At 36.2% G+C, this 17,498-nt stretch overlaps 1 protein-coding gene across 2 annotated transcripts in view; it reads left to right on the top strand.

Annotated features, from left to right (window-relative positions):
- Positions 1-17,498, top strand: part of DICER1 (dicer 1, ribonuclease III) — a 47,356-nt gene that overhangs the window by 24,789 nt on the left and 5,069 nt on the right. For both annotated transcript variants that reach the window (XM_031066320.1, XM_005417864.2), the window contains exons 15-27: positions 139-278; positions 2,739-2,918; positions 3,742-3,955; positions 4,037-4,190; positions 4,988-5,170; positions 5,485-5,590; positions 5,687-5,862; positions 6,145-6,928; positions 8,007-8,162; positions 11,341-12,223; positions 14,275-14,543; positions 17,126-17,288; positions 17,383-17,458. In XM_031066320.1, the coding sequence (XP_030922180.1) occupies positions 139-278; positions 2,739-2,918; positions 3,742-3,955; positions 4,037-4,190; positions 4,988-5,170; positions 5,485-5,590; positions 5,687-5,862; positions 6,145-6,928; positions 8,007-8,162; positions 11,341-12,223; positions 14,275-14,543; positions 17,126-17,288; positions 17,383-17,458 (3,484 nt within the window). The remainder of the gene's footprint in view (positions 1-138; positions 279-2,738; positions 2,919-3,741; positions 3,956-4,036; positions 4,191-4,987; positions 5,171-5,484; positions 5,591-5,686; positions 5,863-6,144; positions 6,929-8,006; positions 8,163-11,340; positions 12,224-14,274; positions 14,544-17,125; positions 17,289-17,382; positions 17,459-17,498) is intronic.

The following is a 17,498-nucleotide window of genomic DNA, read 5'->3' as shown; positions in this document are numbered from 1 at the left end:
ACCCTTGCATGTCCATGTATTTTAAAATCTTACATGTGAGGTGTTTTCACAAGCAGCCTCACTACTGTGTAGCATCTGAAGGAACCAAGATTTGATTGTTCGTAATGCTATTTCTTTGTACTCTGTTGTAATATTCAGGTGAACTGGATGATCATTTGATGCCAGTTGGTAAAGAAACGGTTAAATATGAGGAGGAACTTGATTTACATGATGAAGAAGAAACCAGTGTTCCAGGAAGGCCAGGCTCTACAAAACGAAGACAGTGCTATCCTAAAGCTGTTAGTATCACTTACTGCTGTCCAGATCTCTGATCTAATGCTTTATGTACTAATAAGACAAAATTGCCAACTCTTAATCTTAGCTCATCAGAAATTTTTAGAAGTCTTGTATTTATTCTGGTGTTCTAATTCTGTGGAAGCCTGCAGTGCTGCCAGAGTTTGTGGTACCACGTGCTTTGGAAGCATGCCTGTAAGCTCAGAGAACATTCACTTTCTGTAGGGCTCGTTGGCAAACACCTATTTGCCTAGTATGAAAATAACTGTGAAAAAAATAGTCCTGCATTACTAAGCTGTAAAATCTTTACCTTATTACTGGCTTTCAGGACAAATAATTGAACACTAAAGATGTGCCCTGGGCTAAATACGGAAATATGTTTGGGGTTTTTTTTGGATGCCTGGTTTAGTTTACTGGTTGAACACAGAATTTCATAATTCCTGGTTTAAATCTTAGAATATCAAATTAAGTGTACCTGTATTTTTTTTTTTACTTTTAAAATAGTTCTAAATATTATACTTTATAATATTATACTTGATCTGTTGAAAGGGTCACACAAGAAAATACAGCTCTGTGTTAAGTAATGTATTCACAGTCTGTTGCAACAGATTTCAACTACATCAGATTGTAAAATTGGACTTCTTAAATGGTATTTGGGGGGGGAATTGGAAATACTTTAAGAGAAAATAAGCTTTGTAAGAGTATTTTGCAGCTACTCTGGAACCTTCCTTTTTTCTCTGCAGTTGTTACAAGTTCTGTCTTAGGTCCTTTGAATGGAACAGGTAACTCATATAGAATCTGATAATCTTTGCATTTCACAAAAATGCACAGTTTTCATTTTTGCACAGTATTTCTTGTTGCAGATGCTTTTCTCTGTCCTTTTACCTCACCAGTGATTGTTGGAGTAGGAGTGATTCATAAAATGCAAGATTATGGTATCTCATTCAGAGGAGTTGATTTGTCAAGTGATGCATCATTCATTCTCAGTTATTTCTTTTTTAATAGGGAATCTAAGAATACTTTCCCTTGCCTTTGTCCCAGCTTCTCACATCTGGAAAAGAAGCTTTGGCAAATATTTAAGGTCTGCAAGATCCTCTTGGGTTTAATGTAGTTATTAAATTTGTGAGTAATTTTCCATTAAGCCAAGGCCATAGTTTTACTGCAGTGTAACTTTAAAATCCATGTATTGCATGTATTGCAATTTAGTTTTAGATAAACAGGAGGATCACTTTGAGACCTGCAAAGTAATGAACTTCTACCAAACATGAAGCATGGTTTAACATCCATGACAAATATGAGCAGCAGAATTAAAAGTGCTTGTGGCTGTTGCAAGTATTCACATCTGCCAGCTAGAATTGTAATGAGAGAACTTAGATAGTCTAGTACCTGGATGAAGGGTCAGTGTATTGAATTTTGTTTGTGTGTTTGTCCCAAGTGTATCAAAACATTTTTGATACTTTTAAATAATTCTGCTGGAAAAAGAATCTGTGTTAATGAAGCTGTAAGTTCAGTCAAGCTTTTTTTTTCCTGAGTACGCACACTTTCCGTTTTACTTTATTTTTTCCTGTTCTACTGTTAAGTTCCAAAGGTTTTGGACATAAAATGTGCTCTAGTGTTACTGGTTAAATGCAGAGATTTGCATCAAAGCTTGTTTCAATCTGCCTAAAGTGAGGAGAGGCATGTTTTGCCTCCATCCACTACTGCAGAAAGGAAGGTTCTAAGCATACCTGAAAGCAAGATTAAAGTACAAACAAGCTTAAATGGTGTGCTCCAAAGCAATAATACAACTTTATATTTTATAAAAGAGGAGGAAAAGAGAGAAAATAGGAAAGTAGGAGAATGCCCAGAATAATTTGAGAAGCACAGGAAAGGGGGTACCACTACCATGGTGCTGGCTGGCAGAGTGTGATGTGTCTCTCTGGTGAAGTCCCTCCCAGAGCCACAGCAGTGGGACCAGCACGGGGGGTAGGGGGCACCAGCAGCCAGCACCTTACCTTAGCAATCTTTTGATGCTGGGTGTATCCAAGTGCGCCCACCACCAATATACCTTTATTTGAGGGAATGATTCCATGTGAAGAGGCATCTTCAGCTTTGGGGGCAGACATTTGAGCTCCAGTATCTATTAGAAAAGTTACAGGAACTTTGTGGGGACCAATAGGACAGGTTGTTAGTAAGTCTCCTTTAGAATTTTTGATAAGTCGTCTTATGAGAAGCCACCCTCTGTCCCCCAGCTCACCTACTGAGAACAAAGAAAATCTCATGGCTGCTATGCCAGGCTGCTGGCCAAACATTTTTGCATTAAAAAAAAAGCACTGCTTGAGCCCAGAATAATTTTTTTTTTGTTCCTTATTTTTAGCAATGTGTTTCCGAATAAACCTAAGAGGACTTATTCAGAGAATAACAACTAGGTGGACTTTGCTGATTTTTGTCATGTTAATGTTTTGGTTTTTTTATTATTTTTTCAGATTCCAGAGTGTTTGAGGGATAGTTATCCCAAACCTGATCAACCCTGTTACTTGTATGTAATAGGAATGGTGTTAACGACTCCTCTACCTGATGAGCTCAACTTCAGGAGACGAAAGCTATATCCTCCTGAGGATACTACAAGATGTTTTGGCATATTGACAGCCAAACCTATACCTCAAGTAAGGCATCTGTTTCCTTATTCTGCATGCCTTGCAACCTGTTATTTTCCACTTACTCCCCACCCAACAGAGTGAAGAGTTGGAAATGACCATAAATTATGCTTGTAACCTCCAGAAAATAAGCAACACTATCCATTCAGTCATGTCACCACTTCTTTTTCTGTCTTTAGGGATGGAACCATCTATTTTTACTGAACTTTTGGTTTAGAAATCTAGTATTTTACATTGTCAAGTTCAAGATGTCCCTCCTTTTTGGTATGAGGTATAATAGGGGTAGACATACCAGCTATGGAGGTGGCCTGCACTGCGCTACCTTATCTATACAAAAGCTAAGGTAACAAATTCTCTCAACATTCCTAGTCTGCAGCAGCAGCAGAAAAAGTGGGCCATGTTAATTGAAATTGGCACCTCTTGCTTTAGAAAAATTTTAATAGGCGTTTTCTGTTGGTGAGACTCAGCTGAGGAAGATTTTTTCAGATTGTATTTTCTGCTGTCCACATAAGAAGATGTTACAGGAATATTGCTGATTTTCACATTTCTTATTTCATAATAGAAAATACTTCCTTTTCTACTTAGCTTTTATAAAGAGAAGAGCTGTAAAACACAAGGAGAACTATTAAGAAAACCAATTCAGTCGTTCTTTAACATTCATAGTCTTATCTGTAATTGAAGGATCATCACAGTTCAAAATTCTATTTGTTCCGATTTGCTGTAGGGTCAGTCAAGCATTACCTCAGAATCTGCACTAAACAGACAGTACTCTGTAAAGGAATCCCACTTTGGATTCTCTTTTGTGATTTCTTTCGATTTTGTTCTTGTTTAGATTCCTCACTTTCCTGTGTATACTCGTTCTGGAGAGGTTACAATATCCATTGAGCTTAAGAAATCTGGTTTTACTCTGTCACTGCAAATGCTTGAGCTGATAACACGACTCCACCAGTACATTTTTTCACATATTCTTCGTCTTGAGAAACCTGCACTAGAGTTCAAACCTACAGAAGCTGATTCAGCCTATTGTGTTCTACCTCTAAATGTTGGTAAGAGCAAAAATTTTGTGATTTACAGCTTGTCAGAAAAGTTCAGCCTAGAAAACTGAGTTATGCATTTTCCTTTTTAAGTTGATGACTCCAGCACTTTGGACATTGACTTTAAGTTTATGGAAGACATTGAGAAATCTGAGGCACGTACAGGCATTCCCAGTACACAATATACAAAAGAAATGCCTTTTATTTTCAAGTTAGAAGATTACCAGGATGCAGTTATCATTCCACGGTGAGTACATAGCATAGGTGTGTACCTGTTGTATTTACACAAGCACTTGTAATAAGGGCATGTTAGTATCTGCAGCAGAATTGCTTTTTAGGAACTGTATGCTTTTAGTCTGAAGGTATGTGGTAGCGTTTCAAATCATTTAAAGATTTTTTTAAATCAGTAGTTAATCTTATATTAGTAAGATATCCACAAAAAAGATGTTGCTACAGTCTGGCTTTATTTTTAATATTCTGCCTGTAATGCAAGAACTTCACTGTCCTTGAAAGGCTTGTGAATTTACCTTGTTATGTATTTAAGGTTTTGTATTTTAACTTTATTTAGAGGATGACTTGGTTAAAATACCAGTTTAGACATGAGGTAGTACAGTCTTTGTATGTAGAGGAACTTAAGTTTCTACTGATGCAGAATTTCACATTGGAGGGCAGATGCTGAAAAGCCAAATTATAAAACTTAATTGTTAGGTGTTTTGAATTAAGAAATTATCATTTTTAGCATTACTGTTGTCCAGAGCTTGATTTTGTATTATATATTGAAGACTTAAATCCTCCATTTAATTTAAATGTTTATCTTGTAGAGGGAATTTCACAGATTATAGATTGACCTTATTAATCTTTGTCTTAAAGCACATTTCTTATTTAGCATTTGAGTTATCTAAATAAATGATTTCTACAACAAAAAGAGCCCTCATTAACCAAAAATCTCAAGTGCACTGTTTAACTGTTAATCTCCTGACCATGTTAGAACATGAAGAACTTAACAAAAGCTTTAGTGTAATGCCAAAATATTATTTTTTTTAGATACCGAAATTTTGATCAGCCTCATCGATTCTACGTAGCTGATGTGTACACTGACCTTACTCCACTCAGTAAATTCCCTTCCCCTGAATATGAAACTTTTGCTGAATATTATAAAACAAAGTATAATCTTGACCTTACCAATCTTAACCAGCCACTGCTGGATGTGGACCACACATCTTCAAGGTAACAACAGTCATATTTTCTGTCTGATATTTGTAGTTTGACAGTAAAATGCTTTTTTTTTTCTTTAAAATATGGGATAAAGCTGAGGATTTGTGTCTTCCAAAATAATTACTGATTTTTATTTTTTTTCTTGAGAGATACTTAACTCGTGTAACAAAAACCATGAAGTGAATCTGATTTTTTCCCAGAGGTAATGGTGCTGTCACTTCACAGCACTTTTAAATTGAATACTAAGAAACTTAAGAAAGTTTAGGCTAGTAAGTTCTAGTCATTAATTATATACTTACACCACAGTATTTTCACATGGTTTTTAGACTTAATCTTTTGACTCCTCGCCATTTGAATCAGAAGGGAAAAGCACTTCCACTAAGCAGTGCTGAGAAGAGGAAAGCAAAGTGGGAAAGTTTGCAGAATAAACAGGTAAAATAGAAGCATCTAATTCAAGTGGACTCTCTTAATAGTTATCTGATGGCTAGCTTTACAAGGAATATTCTTTTCTTCCCCCTCCTCTCCCAGATACTGGTTCCTGAGCTCTGTGCTATACATCCTATTCCAGCATCATTGTGGAGAAAAGCTGTTTGCCTCCCCAGCATCCTTTACCGCCTGCACTGCCTTTTGACAGCAGAGGAACTAAGAGCTCAAACAGCCACTGATGCTGGTGTAGGGGTTAAATCACTTCCTGCAGATTTCAGGCATGTATTTTTTCAATTGATATTTTTCAATATGATGTGTAATTTACAAGGTGGAAACAACTATTACTGCATGGATTATGAAACTGTTAACTCCTGTTTGACTCATGGCTCTTCTGAGTGAAACACAGTTTAAAAATATTTGATTGTGAGAAGTGAAGTTGCATGTTGCAGTCACTGTTCTTTTCAAAAGGCTGTGGCTTTTTTAAACATGTATGTGCACGTAGAGTCTTCTTGTCTTCTGCTAATATTTTTTGTTAACAAACCTCCTGTTTATCTTTACAGATATCCTAACTTGGACTTTGGATGGAAAAAGTCTATTGACAGCAAGTCCTTCATCTCTCTTCCTAACTCCTCTGTAGTAGAGAATGAAAATTACTGTAAGCACAGCACAATTGTAGTCCCTGAAAATGCTGCACATCAAGGTGCTAATAGAACCTCTTCTGCAGAAAACCATGACCAAATGTCTGTGAGTTACAGAACATTGCTCAATGAGTCACCCAGTAAACTCCAAATTGATGTCTCGGTAGAACTTGCAGCAATTAATGGTGTTTCTTATAATAAAAATCTTGCCAATGGCAATTGTGATTTAGTTAACAGAGACTTTTGCCAAGGAAATCAGCTGAATTACTGCAGGCAGGACATACCTGTACAACCAACTACCTCATATCCCATTCAGAATTTATACAACAGTGAGAACCAGCCCAAGCCCAGCAATGAATGTACTCTACCGAGTAATAAATACCTTGATGGAAATGCTAACAGATCTACCTCAGATGGATGCCCCATAATGGCAGTGACCACCAGTACTTCAAAAGCTATTAATCTTTCAAAAGACAGAGCAGATTCTGAAAAGAGCCCTTGCAGTGGGTACTCCTCAAAAACTCTCGGTCCTAATCCTGGTCTCATTCTTCAAGCTTTGACTCTTTCAAATGCTAGTGATGGGTTTAATCTGGAGCGGCTAGAGATGCTTGGTGATTCATTTTTAAAGCATGCCATCACTACATACTTGTTTTGCACTTACCCTGATGCTCACGAGGGACGGCTGTCATACATGAGAAGCAAAAAAGTGAGTAGAAACAATCCATTCATACTGTGTAAAAAGGCATACTGTAACAAGCCATATAAATGAAATTTTTGCTGGAGGGTCGAATGGGAGCAGGTTGATTTAATTCCACAGCTTTGTTCATTATACATTATCATGCATATTAGGAATAAAAATTCAGGTTTGTGGGCTTAATGTTGCCAATACTGTGATTGATTGAAACTGTTTTCTGCAGTTCAGTTTGAAATCTGAACCAGCTGATTACAGATTGGATGAAACTAAAAGTTCTGGATTAGTGAGAACATTTGATGCCCTGAATTTTTAGAGCTGTATTGAGTAGAAGCTCTTTAACAGCGATGCTTGAATGAAGGATTGCATTAGCAGCACAGAGCCTTAGTTTGCTTCTTTACTTGAACTTTCCTTTGTTTCCTCAAGAAGATACTTCTCTTGAAATTTTTAGTGTCTTACTTAAAAATGAAACAAAGAAATCTTACAGAACTGTTGCAAAATAAAACTTGTGGAAGTATTTTAGAGTAAATGTAAACAGTAGGGAGCAGACTCTTTAGTTCTGCTGCTGCTAGAAAAATCCACCATAAAAACTTTTTTTTGTTTTTTCTTCCAGATGAATGTAATAATTTCAATTAAATGCCAGAGCATTGACTATTGACCTCTAATAAAATGCATCACTCTGAAAATGAAATGATTGTATAGTTTAGTCTTGGAAAATAAGGAGGGCCAAATAAGTTGCACTGTTCAAATAAAAGAAGTGTTTGAATATTCAAGTTCAAAATTCAAGAGTTTAAAACATGCAAAGTGCATTTAAAAAGAGAAAAAAAGATCAGTTGGTATATATTAAATTTCTTTAACTGAAACAGTCACACCTACTATGCTTGGCCTCAGGAAAAAAAAGAAAGGAGGATGTGTATCTTGCTTTGTGTTTGTTCTACTGTATTACAAAAACTGAACCCCCTTTTAAGAGTTTGAGAAAATGCATAATAATATAAGATCCAGCTTGACTCGCAACATTTTTTTGCTCCTTTTGCCTTTTTGCCTATTTATGTAAATGTATGTCCAAAGGTTTATCAGAATGTTCTTCTTAAAGGTCAGCAACTGTAACTTGTATCGCCTTGGAAAAAAGAAAGGACTGCCAAGTCGCATGGTGGTGTCGATTTTTGATCCCCCAGTCAACTGGCTTCCTCCTGGTTACATAGTAAATCAGGACAAGAGCAACACTGACAAGTGGGAGAAAGATGAAATGGTAAGAATTTATTTAACTATGTTGACAAGTAATCTTTTGTGTGTCTGTATTCTTTTGCCCCTGCCTGATCCCACCACCCTCAGTTATTTTGCTGTTTTCAGCAAAGAGAAGGTAAATCCATATATTTCTTTTCTTTCTAAAACTTCTGTGTAAGAAAATGAGAGGAAAACTGATTCTAACCAGAACCTGAAGTAAGGAAATTTATTACACATCATCTAGTATTGAGTGTAGATATTAATGGAGAAGCAGAGAAGAAAAGCTTTTCTGCTGATATTTAGCCTGCTCCCAGGAGTTTTTCAGAAGTTTCTGTTGGAAATTTTAAGTGGTATTACCACACTGCTTTAGCTTTAATATGTTCAGGCAGAACACTGTCTGCTTTTTAATAATGAGTTCACCTTTATAGAATATATGAAAAAGAGTTGGTGTTTTTCATAGTGCTGAGGCAGATTGAAGAATAGAACTCTCTTGAGATAATGTTCGATATTGATGGCTGGTGGCTACACCATGGGTATGGCTGAGAGCTGCTTCTCAGGTCAAATACAGTGCTGGCTTAAGCTGTCTCACTGTCTGACATCCTCACTGTCTTATCAAATGCTTCACAATGAGAAATCTTGATGAGGAAAGGTTCACACTATTTTCTGACATTCTAGGAATAGGAGGACATGTTCACATATACCAGTGATCACAGAGTCAGTAGTCAGTAACATGACCTTGGAGTGTTTCAGACTGGTTTGGAGTTTAGGGGAATGAGAGGTGCAAGGACTTCTTTCGTTTTCCCGGTTCTAAAGACCACACTCAGGCTCTAGAACCACCAGAGGGCACATGAGAGTACTGTTAGGTGGATGTAATGTGCAAATAAATGTTTATTGCAGAATAAAACAACCTGATTATTGTGGTTCTGTACTGTGCCAAGATTTCATTTCAAAGAGACTTCCTGCTGTACCTTTCTGGCAAATGAGATAGTACATTTGGGACTGGAGCTAATTGTTGGTTTTTAGAAGGTTTCAGTTTTCCACAAGTTTCAGTGACCGCTTCCTCTGTGATAGTCACTGTTTATTTGTAAATAAAACATACGATTTCAGACAAAAATGCAGAGAGTGATGCAGCTAAATCGTGGGGGTGGGGGGTTTGTGACAAATAGATATTTTGCTTTCCTAGATGTAAATTTCATTTTCCATCCATGGACTGATGGTATAACTTAAACTAGTGATCTCATTATGACAAATTATTACTAAAACATAGTAGTTAAATGTTAATATTTATCAAGCTTTATTGAGGGGAAGAATCTTTCTTCATTCATTTTATCAAATGGCTGATTTCCAAAAGTACATTAAAAAAGCACTTAATGTATATTGGCAATAACTTCCTGAAAACTAGTCCGGTATTATTTAAGAAAAAAATCATTCTTCTGGGGTTCATAGTTGATTTTTTTTTTAATGCTAATGACAGAAGAATTAATGATCAGAATTACTTTCTGTTTCCTTTAGCCATTGCTCATCCTTATCCCTTAGAATTTTTTTCTAATGTACAAGAAGTAATGTACAGACAATGTTAGGATAGTTCATGTAGCTGTCCTGCTACTTACAATTTCATTTCAAGAAACTTGGAATGAAACCACAGTAAAAAGTGATTTAGAATTTGTTCCATCTTTGTAAAAACAAGTGCCAAAATCTGTTTTGGAGCATCCATATAGACATGTCTCATTCAGAGATACGTCTATTTCATTTCAATAGTAAATGTGACAGGTGGTGTGTAACAAGAAAAAAGCAGCACTTGTCCTTGTTGGGTCTGGTTAAATTAATCTTATTTTAAGTTTTATATTATTGCAACTATCTAAAATAACTATCTCCAATCCAGCTTTGATATCTTTTTCTGAGCAATTTAAGTTACAGAAGTCCCTGCTGTGTGTGTGTGAGACAGGGAATTACAGCAGCAGAAATTCTTTTAGCAGAATGTCTAAACTAAGAACTTCTATAGCCACTTTTTTTTCCTCTCCTCTTATTACTAAACCTGACTAAGCTTGGTCCATCCCGATGAGGAACACTGAGATCTGTTTGATCCTTAGGCAGTTTTAAGTGCTGCCCAGTGCCCCTTACAGCTGCCACCCATCCACACCTCTGGATGGGTGTGCATTTTGCCCAAAGGGTAAAATCCCCCGTGGTAGCATCTGGTTCACAGATTTGCAAGATAACTGACTGAGCCCTGTAATATGACATGCGTAGGTTCAGGGCAGATAGAGGCTGTTTCACTTGATTCAAAATGTTGTTGGCTTTCAGGACCCAGTCCAGGAAAGTGCTTTGAATCTGATCTTGCTCCTATCAAGTTCAGTGGCAGAATTTCTGCTGACATCAGTGCTGCTGTGTTGAGCCTGTTAATAGTCCTTTTGATGTTAGTGAGACTACCAGTGCATTTAGCTAAGCGTGTTTAAGTGCTTTCCTGGATAGGGGCCATGACAAATTGTAAAGAATTATATAGTTTGGGAATATTTGTGTTCAAGTTCTAATTTATGTCAGTCCGTACCAATTTTGTTCATTATGAGGAGGGAAAAGACATAAGATGTCATTAATTTTGCTGTTGTGGGTGTATATGTAAGTATTAGAAAGTTGATGATAATTTTTGCCTTCTATTAGTTAGGGCTAGAAGTATAGCTTGTGAAAAAAACCACAAAAATCTCAAGAAAGCCCCACTGAATTAATTTTCTGTGTAGAAAGATGTAGGAAAAAATCTTAAAAATTGCATTGATTCAACATTTGTAATAGCCTTACTTAGCAGCTTGAGAGAAGGGTGCATCCAGAACTTTCTTATACTTCCTTAAATTTGTTAATTTAGAATTTTCTGTTTACTTTGATGTGCAAGTGTATAATATTTAGTGGATATAAAATTCATTGTGTGTCACTCACATTCAAGTACAAGCACAGATTCCTACGAAATGCAGCATGTGCTGTGTGTAAAACACACACTGTTGTAGGTTAGAAACAAAGAGTTTGTATTCCAGGACAATTACTCCTTGTGGAGGTTGAGGTTGTATTGTGCATCTGATCAAACAATGTACTTAGGAAAATAAAAAAAGCAGTATTACTATTAGGAGATACTTTTCAAATCCTGCTTTTTTGATCTTTCTGCAGTAAAAGTGTCTCATTTCCCTCTTCAGCACCATTTTTTTTTTGTTTTTTCATAGACAAAGGAAAACATGTTGGCTAATGGTAAACTTGATGATTATAATGATGATGAAGAGAATGAAGACCTAATGTGGAGGTTGCCCAAGGAAGAAACAGACTTTGAAGATGATTTTCTGGAGTATGATCAGGAGCATATCAAATTCATTGATAATATGTTAATGGGATCAGGGGCTTTTGTGAAGAAAATTTCACTCTCACACTTTTCAACCACTGATTCAAACTATGAATGGAAAGCACCCAAAAAGTCATCCATGGGTAATGTTCAGTGTTCATCAGATTTTGATGATTTTGACTATAGCTCTTGGGATGCTATGTGCTATCTGGATCCTAGCAAGGCTGTTGAAGAGGATGATTTTGTAGTGGGCTTCTGGAATCCATCAGAAGAAAACTGTGGTGTTGATGCAGGAAAGCAGTCCATCTCCTATGACTTGCATACAGAGCAGTGTATTGCTGACAAGAGCATTGCAGACTGTGTGGAGGCCCTGTTGGGCTGTTATCTGACCAGCTGTGGTGAAAGAGCTGCTCAGCTTTTCCTGTGTTCATTGGGGCTGAAGGTGCTCCCTGTAATTAAAAAGACTGATTGGGAAGGCACTCTGTGTGCTACCAGAGAGAACTGTAACAGTGAGCAGAAAAATCTTTCACCAAATTCTGTTGCTGCTTCTGTAGTTAATTCAGAGCCCTCTCTGTGTAAAGACCTGGAGTATGGCTGTTTGAAGATTCCACCAAGGTGTATGTTTGATCACCCAGATGCTGAAAAAACCCTGAATCACCTTATTTCTGGTTTTGAAAACTTTGAGAAGAAAATAAATTACAGTTTTAAGAACAAGGCTTATCTTCTTCAGGCATTTACTCATGCCTCTTACCATTATAATACCATTACTGGTAAGTTGTTTTCAAAAAGCTCTATAGTTTTTTCTCCATATTGCAAAAGCAAGAGGAGTAGTATCTTGTGTTCTCATGTATAGACTTTTTTTAGACATCATGTTACAATAGTCTTGGAATACAGTGTCTTAAAAATAGTATTTTGCTTACTGTTTAGAGGGGGATGCTTGTTCAATTTGTATCCCATTGATTATTCATATTTTGACTTGATGCAGATAAATTATATTTACTGAGGCTTCATCAAGTTTTGAGAAACAGCGTCAGTGATATATGCTCTATCACTAGCTGGGCATGACTGACTTTAGATCCTCATTTAATGGAAATAAGTTCTTTTAGAATTCTGGAAAATTGCCATGTACTTCAGGAAATAGCAGTCATACTTTCCAAATATATTTAGCAAATTTGTTCTGTAATTGAATCCCAAGAATTTTACACTTTGTCTGTGAAGACTTCTGAAGATGAACTGTGGACTACAGCTTTTATTAGCTGATTAATCTGTAGGAGTGCAGAATGTGGAGACTTCCCTTTGAAGCTGTGAATTCAAAGTCTTAATTTAAGTCTAGGCATTTTATTGAGTAAATATTTAAAGTCAAAGTTTGAAGTAATTGTCTAAATCAGACTAAATATTAGTTTCAGATTAACGTTTAATGTTTCTGTACATGATCTCATAAAAGATTTTACAGCAGTAGAAATTTGTATTTCTGTGATCTTTAATTGCTCTTGCTTATACTAATTGATGTAATATTTGTTCATTCTAAAGCCTTGCCTGCATTTTCCTACAATAATATGCAATCAAAAGCAAACCATGGTAAAGTTCCAGCTCTATTTGTAGTGATTGGAAAATTTCTTTGCAGTCAGCAGTCTGAATTTTTCCCATAGTGAATTGGACCCTTATTCCAAAGAGTGATAAACCCTGCCTTCTTTAAAGAAAGAAGTAATTTTTAAATGCTACTGCATTGAGAAACAATTCTGACAAAACACAGAAGCGCTCCTTTGGTTTTTCGTTGTAGGGGATATTACCCACATATGTATTTACCTTTTACAAATATTTCACAAAATGCATTGAAAGTAAATTATTTCTTTATTTTTAGACATACATAATAAATCATATACACTATCAGAAATCTTGAGGCATAGTGTCCAGTTAAAATTACATTGGTGAAACTGTAGGAAAACTTCTGATTTCATTTCTGTTTACCAAGTGAGACAGCTGTGAATAGCTGTTACCTGTAACTTTTTTCTCTTTAGGGCATAGCTAGCAGTTGAGATCTGGCAGTGTCATAGGTTCAGCTGCTATAAAAGCAACTTAGTACTAGTCAGTTCACTCTCATGGTAACTTCTTTAGTAGTTTGTCTTCTTCCTTTTCAACCTACCTACCTGTATTTGCATTCAAGTTGGTTTTTGCTTTTGTTTGTGTTTTAAAAATAGATGTTCTTAGCTCTCTATTCCCATGGCCCCTGTCAAATGTCAAAAAAGCAAAGGCTTGACAATTTTAATTTCCAGATTAAAAGGCATATCCTAAAAAGGGATCTTTTTTGAAGGTGTCTTAATGTGTGGCAAATCAGACCAAAATCTCAGATTTTGTGTTCCCCTGCTCTTAATACATTGATTTTTGTATTAATTGTTTTTACGTTTTAATTTTATTTTTTTTCAGTTTTAACTGTTACAGTGTTCAGATCAGCCTGCTGGCAGAATCTCTTAAATTTACTTTTTGATGTTTCTCAGGACATGAAGATCTTGAGTAAAAACAGTAATTGATTATAAACACAGCTATTTTTCTAGCCTACCAAATTAACATTTTGTTCAAAATTGGCTTTATTATTAGATACAGCTCCTGCTTTTCCAGATTTATATTTTTAGTATTTCATTAGGAATCTCTTTAAACACAAGGAAACTTCTTTTAAAAAAACAGATTGTCTTCTCTGACCATTGGTTAGTTTGTGGAATTTACGTGGCACTGTACCAGACTTCTTATCCAGAAAGCCTGGAAAAAATGTGTGTGTTAAACTTAATTGTGGTGTTGTACATTCTTTTATTTCCAATGCTCTAAGATTGTTACCAGCGCTTAGAATTCCTGGGAGATGCAATTTTGGACTACCTCATAACCAAGCACCTTTATGAAGACCCACGGCAACACTCTCCAGGAGTTCTTACTGACCTGCGATCTGCTCTAGTCAATAATACCATTTTTGCATCATTAGCTGTAAAGTATGACTACCACAAGTACTTCAAAGCTGTCTCTCCTGAACTGTTTCATGTTATTGATGACTTTGTGCAGTTTCAAATGGAAAAGAATGAAATGCAAGGAATGGATTCTGAGGTTAGTGGAAGTAGAAGAAATATGTTCAGTATCTGATTTGAAGCATGTCACTGGATTTCTTAACATTTTTGTAATGTTTTATGCATACAGCAGCCAAACAAGCAGGCTCCGAGTAGTAAAAGGATGCAATCTGCAAAGTAAAATACAGCCTTCAGAAAGTATAAAATCAATTTGAATTTACAGCAGTTAACTAATTTGAAAGCCATTTGCCTCTAGGTTTTTCTGTGGTGCTTCATTTTAGTTGTTATTTTTGGTCTTGTGTTGTTAGAACAATGTGGGGCACACACTTAGCTTGCTGCTTTCACCAGCTGATAGGAAGCACTACTACAATATGAAATTGTGGTGAAGAGTTGCTAAATCAAGTAGTGCTGACTCAGGGTAGGGTATCCCTACAACACCATGAACAAAACTACCTTGGCACAATGCTGGCATTGTTAAATGTGGTACACTGACAGGAGATTTCTGCTGTTTTTCTTATGATTTCTACTGGAGGAGATGTTGCTGCACTATACTCAAGTATGTCTGACATGCTCTTTAAAGGCATTCTGTGCTAGCCAGGGAAACATTATATGCGTCTTTCAAGTGAGCCACTTGAAAAATAGTTTCACTGATGATCTGCAAATACAGGTCATATTTTGTGCTGTGCAGGAAAGCTGATGATAATGAACTTCTAGTTTTGGGAGAATGTGGTAAAAGTAATTCATCTATGTAAGGTGGTTAAGAAATCTGTGAGAACAAGGACCTTGTGAGTCAAGTTCTAATCAAGATCTGCAAGACAGAGACTACTCATTATCCTGCTTTAAAAGTGTTACCCAATAGGTGTCCATAATAATTTGTCTTCTGAAAAACTGACCAGTCTTTTTAAAAGTACTCTGTCTGACAACATGCCAGCACTGAGTAAGCATGTTATTTTTGTATTTAGTAGGCTTTTTTTCCCTGACAGACAATTTAAAACTTTAGTAATTAAAATATTTCAGTCACATATGTGTTCACATCCCTTGCACTCTGTTGCAAAGTGAAAACAATGTTTTAAGGGAAAAATTCATTAAACATGGAATAAGAAATATGCCACTGAAGTTCAGGTAATATAAAGTACTTCACATTAGAAGATTAAACTCTTATCTCTCTTGTTTTCTCCACAATATGAGTGAATAGGCTAGGAACTTATTTTCAGAGCTTACTGTGTTGTTTTTTGATTTCTTCAGTTCTTGCAAGTATGCAAAAAGAAACTTTCACCAAAGTTGCAACCAAATTGTGTGATAGCTGTTTCAAATAAAATCCTTGTTTCACTCTCCCTTCGCCTGCTCCCTATCTTGGTCTGGCACTGAATTACTGAAACTCTTATTTCATCGTTTAATGTAAGACTCTTTTGTTTCTGCAGTTCATGCCAGCTAGGCTGGTTTCCATGTGTATCTCCACGTCATCTGCTTTTCTGTTTTTTCAAATCTCACTCATGAAACATCTGTCCCTTGCCTTACAGCTCTTAGTTTTTCTCTTCTTCTGTTATTTCAGTATAATGCAAAAGTGCTTCAGTTTACACTTGGTATGAAGTGCCCCATTCAAAACAGTTGGACTTGGTTTTTAACATCAAAATTCCCGTTTGTATTGCTGTATGTGTCAGGTCTGACTACTTCTTTGATTTATTTCAGGTAGAAATATTGGGTGGAACACATTTATGAAGTATTATGGTCACTCTCTTAAGAGAACTGAATTGGATTTTAACCCCCAAACTGAGTGAGAGTGTAGCTGCTGGGGAGAAGACTGACAGAAACTTATTTCTCTTCAGGCAGAGTAGCATAATGGTCAAAATCTTTGTTTTCAAGTTACTTTGTTTATAGTTAGGCAAATGTATATTACATGTGTTTAAAGTGTTTTAGTAAAGGATTTGATTAGCTCAAGACCTTTAAGACATGCACTGAAAGTTTATTTTTGATAATGAGAATAGATTATTGCCTTAAATTGGTAGCATAGAAGAAAACACTGCCTGCTGCATTAAACACCTAAATGTGTCTTTTAGCTCAGTCTGGTGGTGGTGTTTTTCACTTATTAATGTCTTATTTTACTAGTGCTTGTTTCATGCTTGTCTTCAGGGGTAAATAAGGTAAGGAGAGGTACATGCAACTTTCATCTAGAGACTGGACTTAAAGAGATTTTGAAAGTCTCTTTTTGGGATATATATGATGTGTTAACTCTTCCTTTGTTATGGGTAGCTTTCTGATATTAACTGATGGAAGTCTGGTTCTAATTGGGAAGAACAGACCTATGATGAAATCCTACAGAATTATCACAGAAGGAATTCACAAAGTATGAAAGTATCCTGTACACATTGATGTTTGGGATTTTTTTTTCCATATTTGAAAAATGATATAACCAGCAGCTTGGTTTCACTAGGGAATAAAGCAACAGTTTTGCTGTGGAAGGTTGTCAGTTAGAAACTTAAAGGAAGCATCACAGGATATAGATGTAGGAGAGCTTACATTTCTGAAGACCTTTGTTTTACTGTAAGTGAAGCAATCATTTCTCTCTTTTCCCCTCCCCTTTTCTCTCCCTCTCATCCTTGTCTTTTTTTCAATTGCCAACAGCTCAGAAGATCTGAAGAGGATGAAGAAAAAGAGGAAGACATTGAAGTACCAAAGGCCATGGGGGATATATTTGAGTCCCTTGCTGGTGCCATTTATATGGATAGTGGAATGTCTTTGGAAATGGTTTGGCAAGTGTACTATCCAATGATGAGGCCACTAATAGGTATTGCCCTTTCATGAAATTACTACTAATAAAGTGCCATCTGCTATGAAAAGAACAAAGCTAATCTTTGTTTTTCACTTTTTTTATCGAATAGAAAAATTTTCTGCTAATGTGCCCCGTTCCCCAGTGCGAGAGCTGCTGGAAATGGAGCCAGAGACAGCCAAATTTAGGTAAGAATATGCTTTCTTCCATACACACTGACAGAAAGTG

This window comes from Geospiza fortis, unplaced genomic scaffold, assembly GCF_000277835.1.
Source record: "Geospiza fortis unplaced genomic scaffold, GeoFor_1.0 scaffold23, whole genome shotgun sequence".
Lineage (NCBI taxonomy): Eukaryota > Metazoa > Chordata > Aves > Passeriformes > Thraupidae > Geospiza > Geospiza fortis.
The sequence above is the reverse complement of the archived record's forward strand: the minus strand, read 5'-3'. Positions and strand labels throughout refer to the sequence as shown.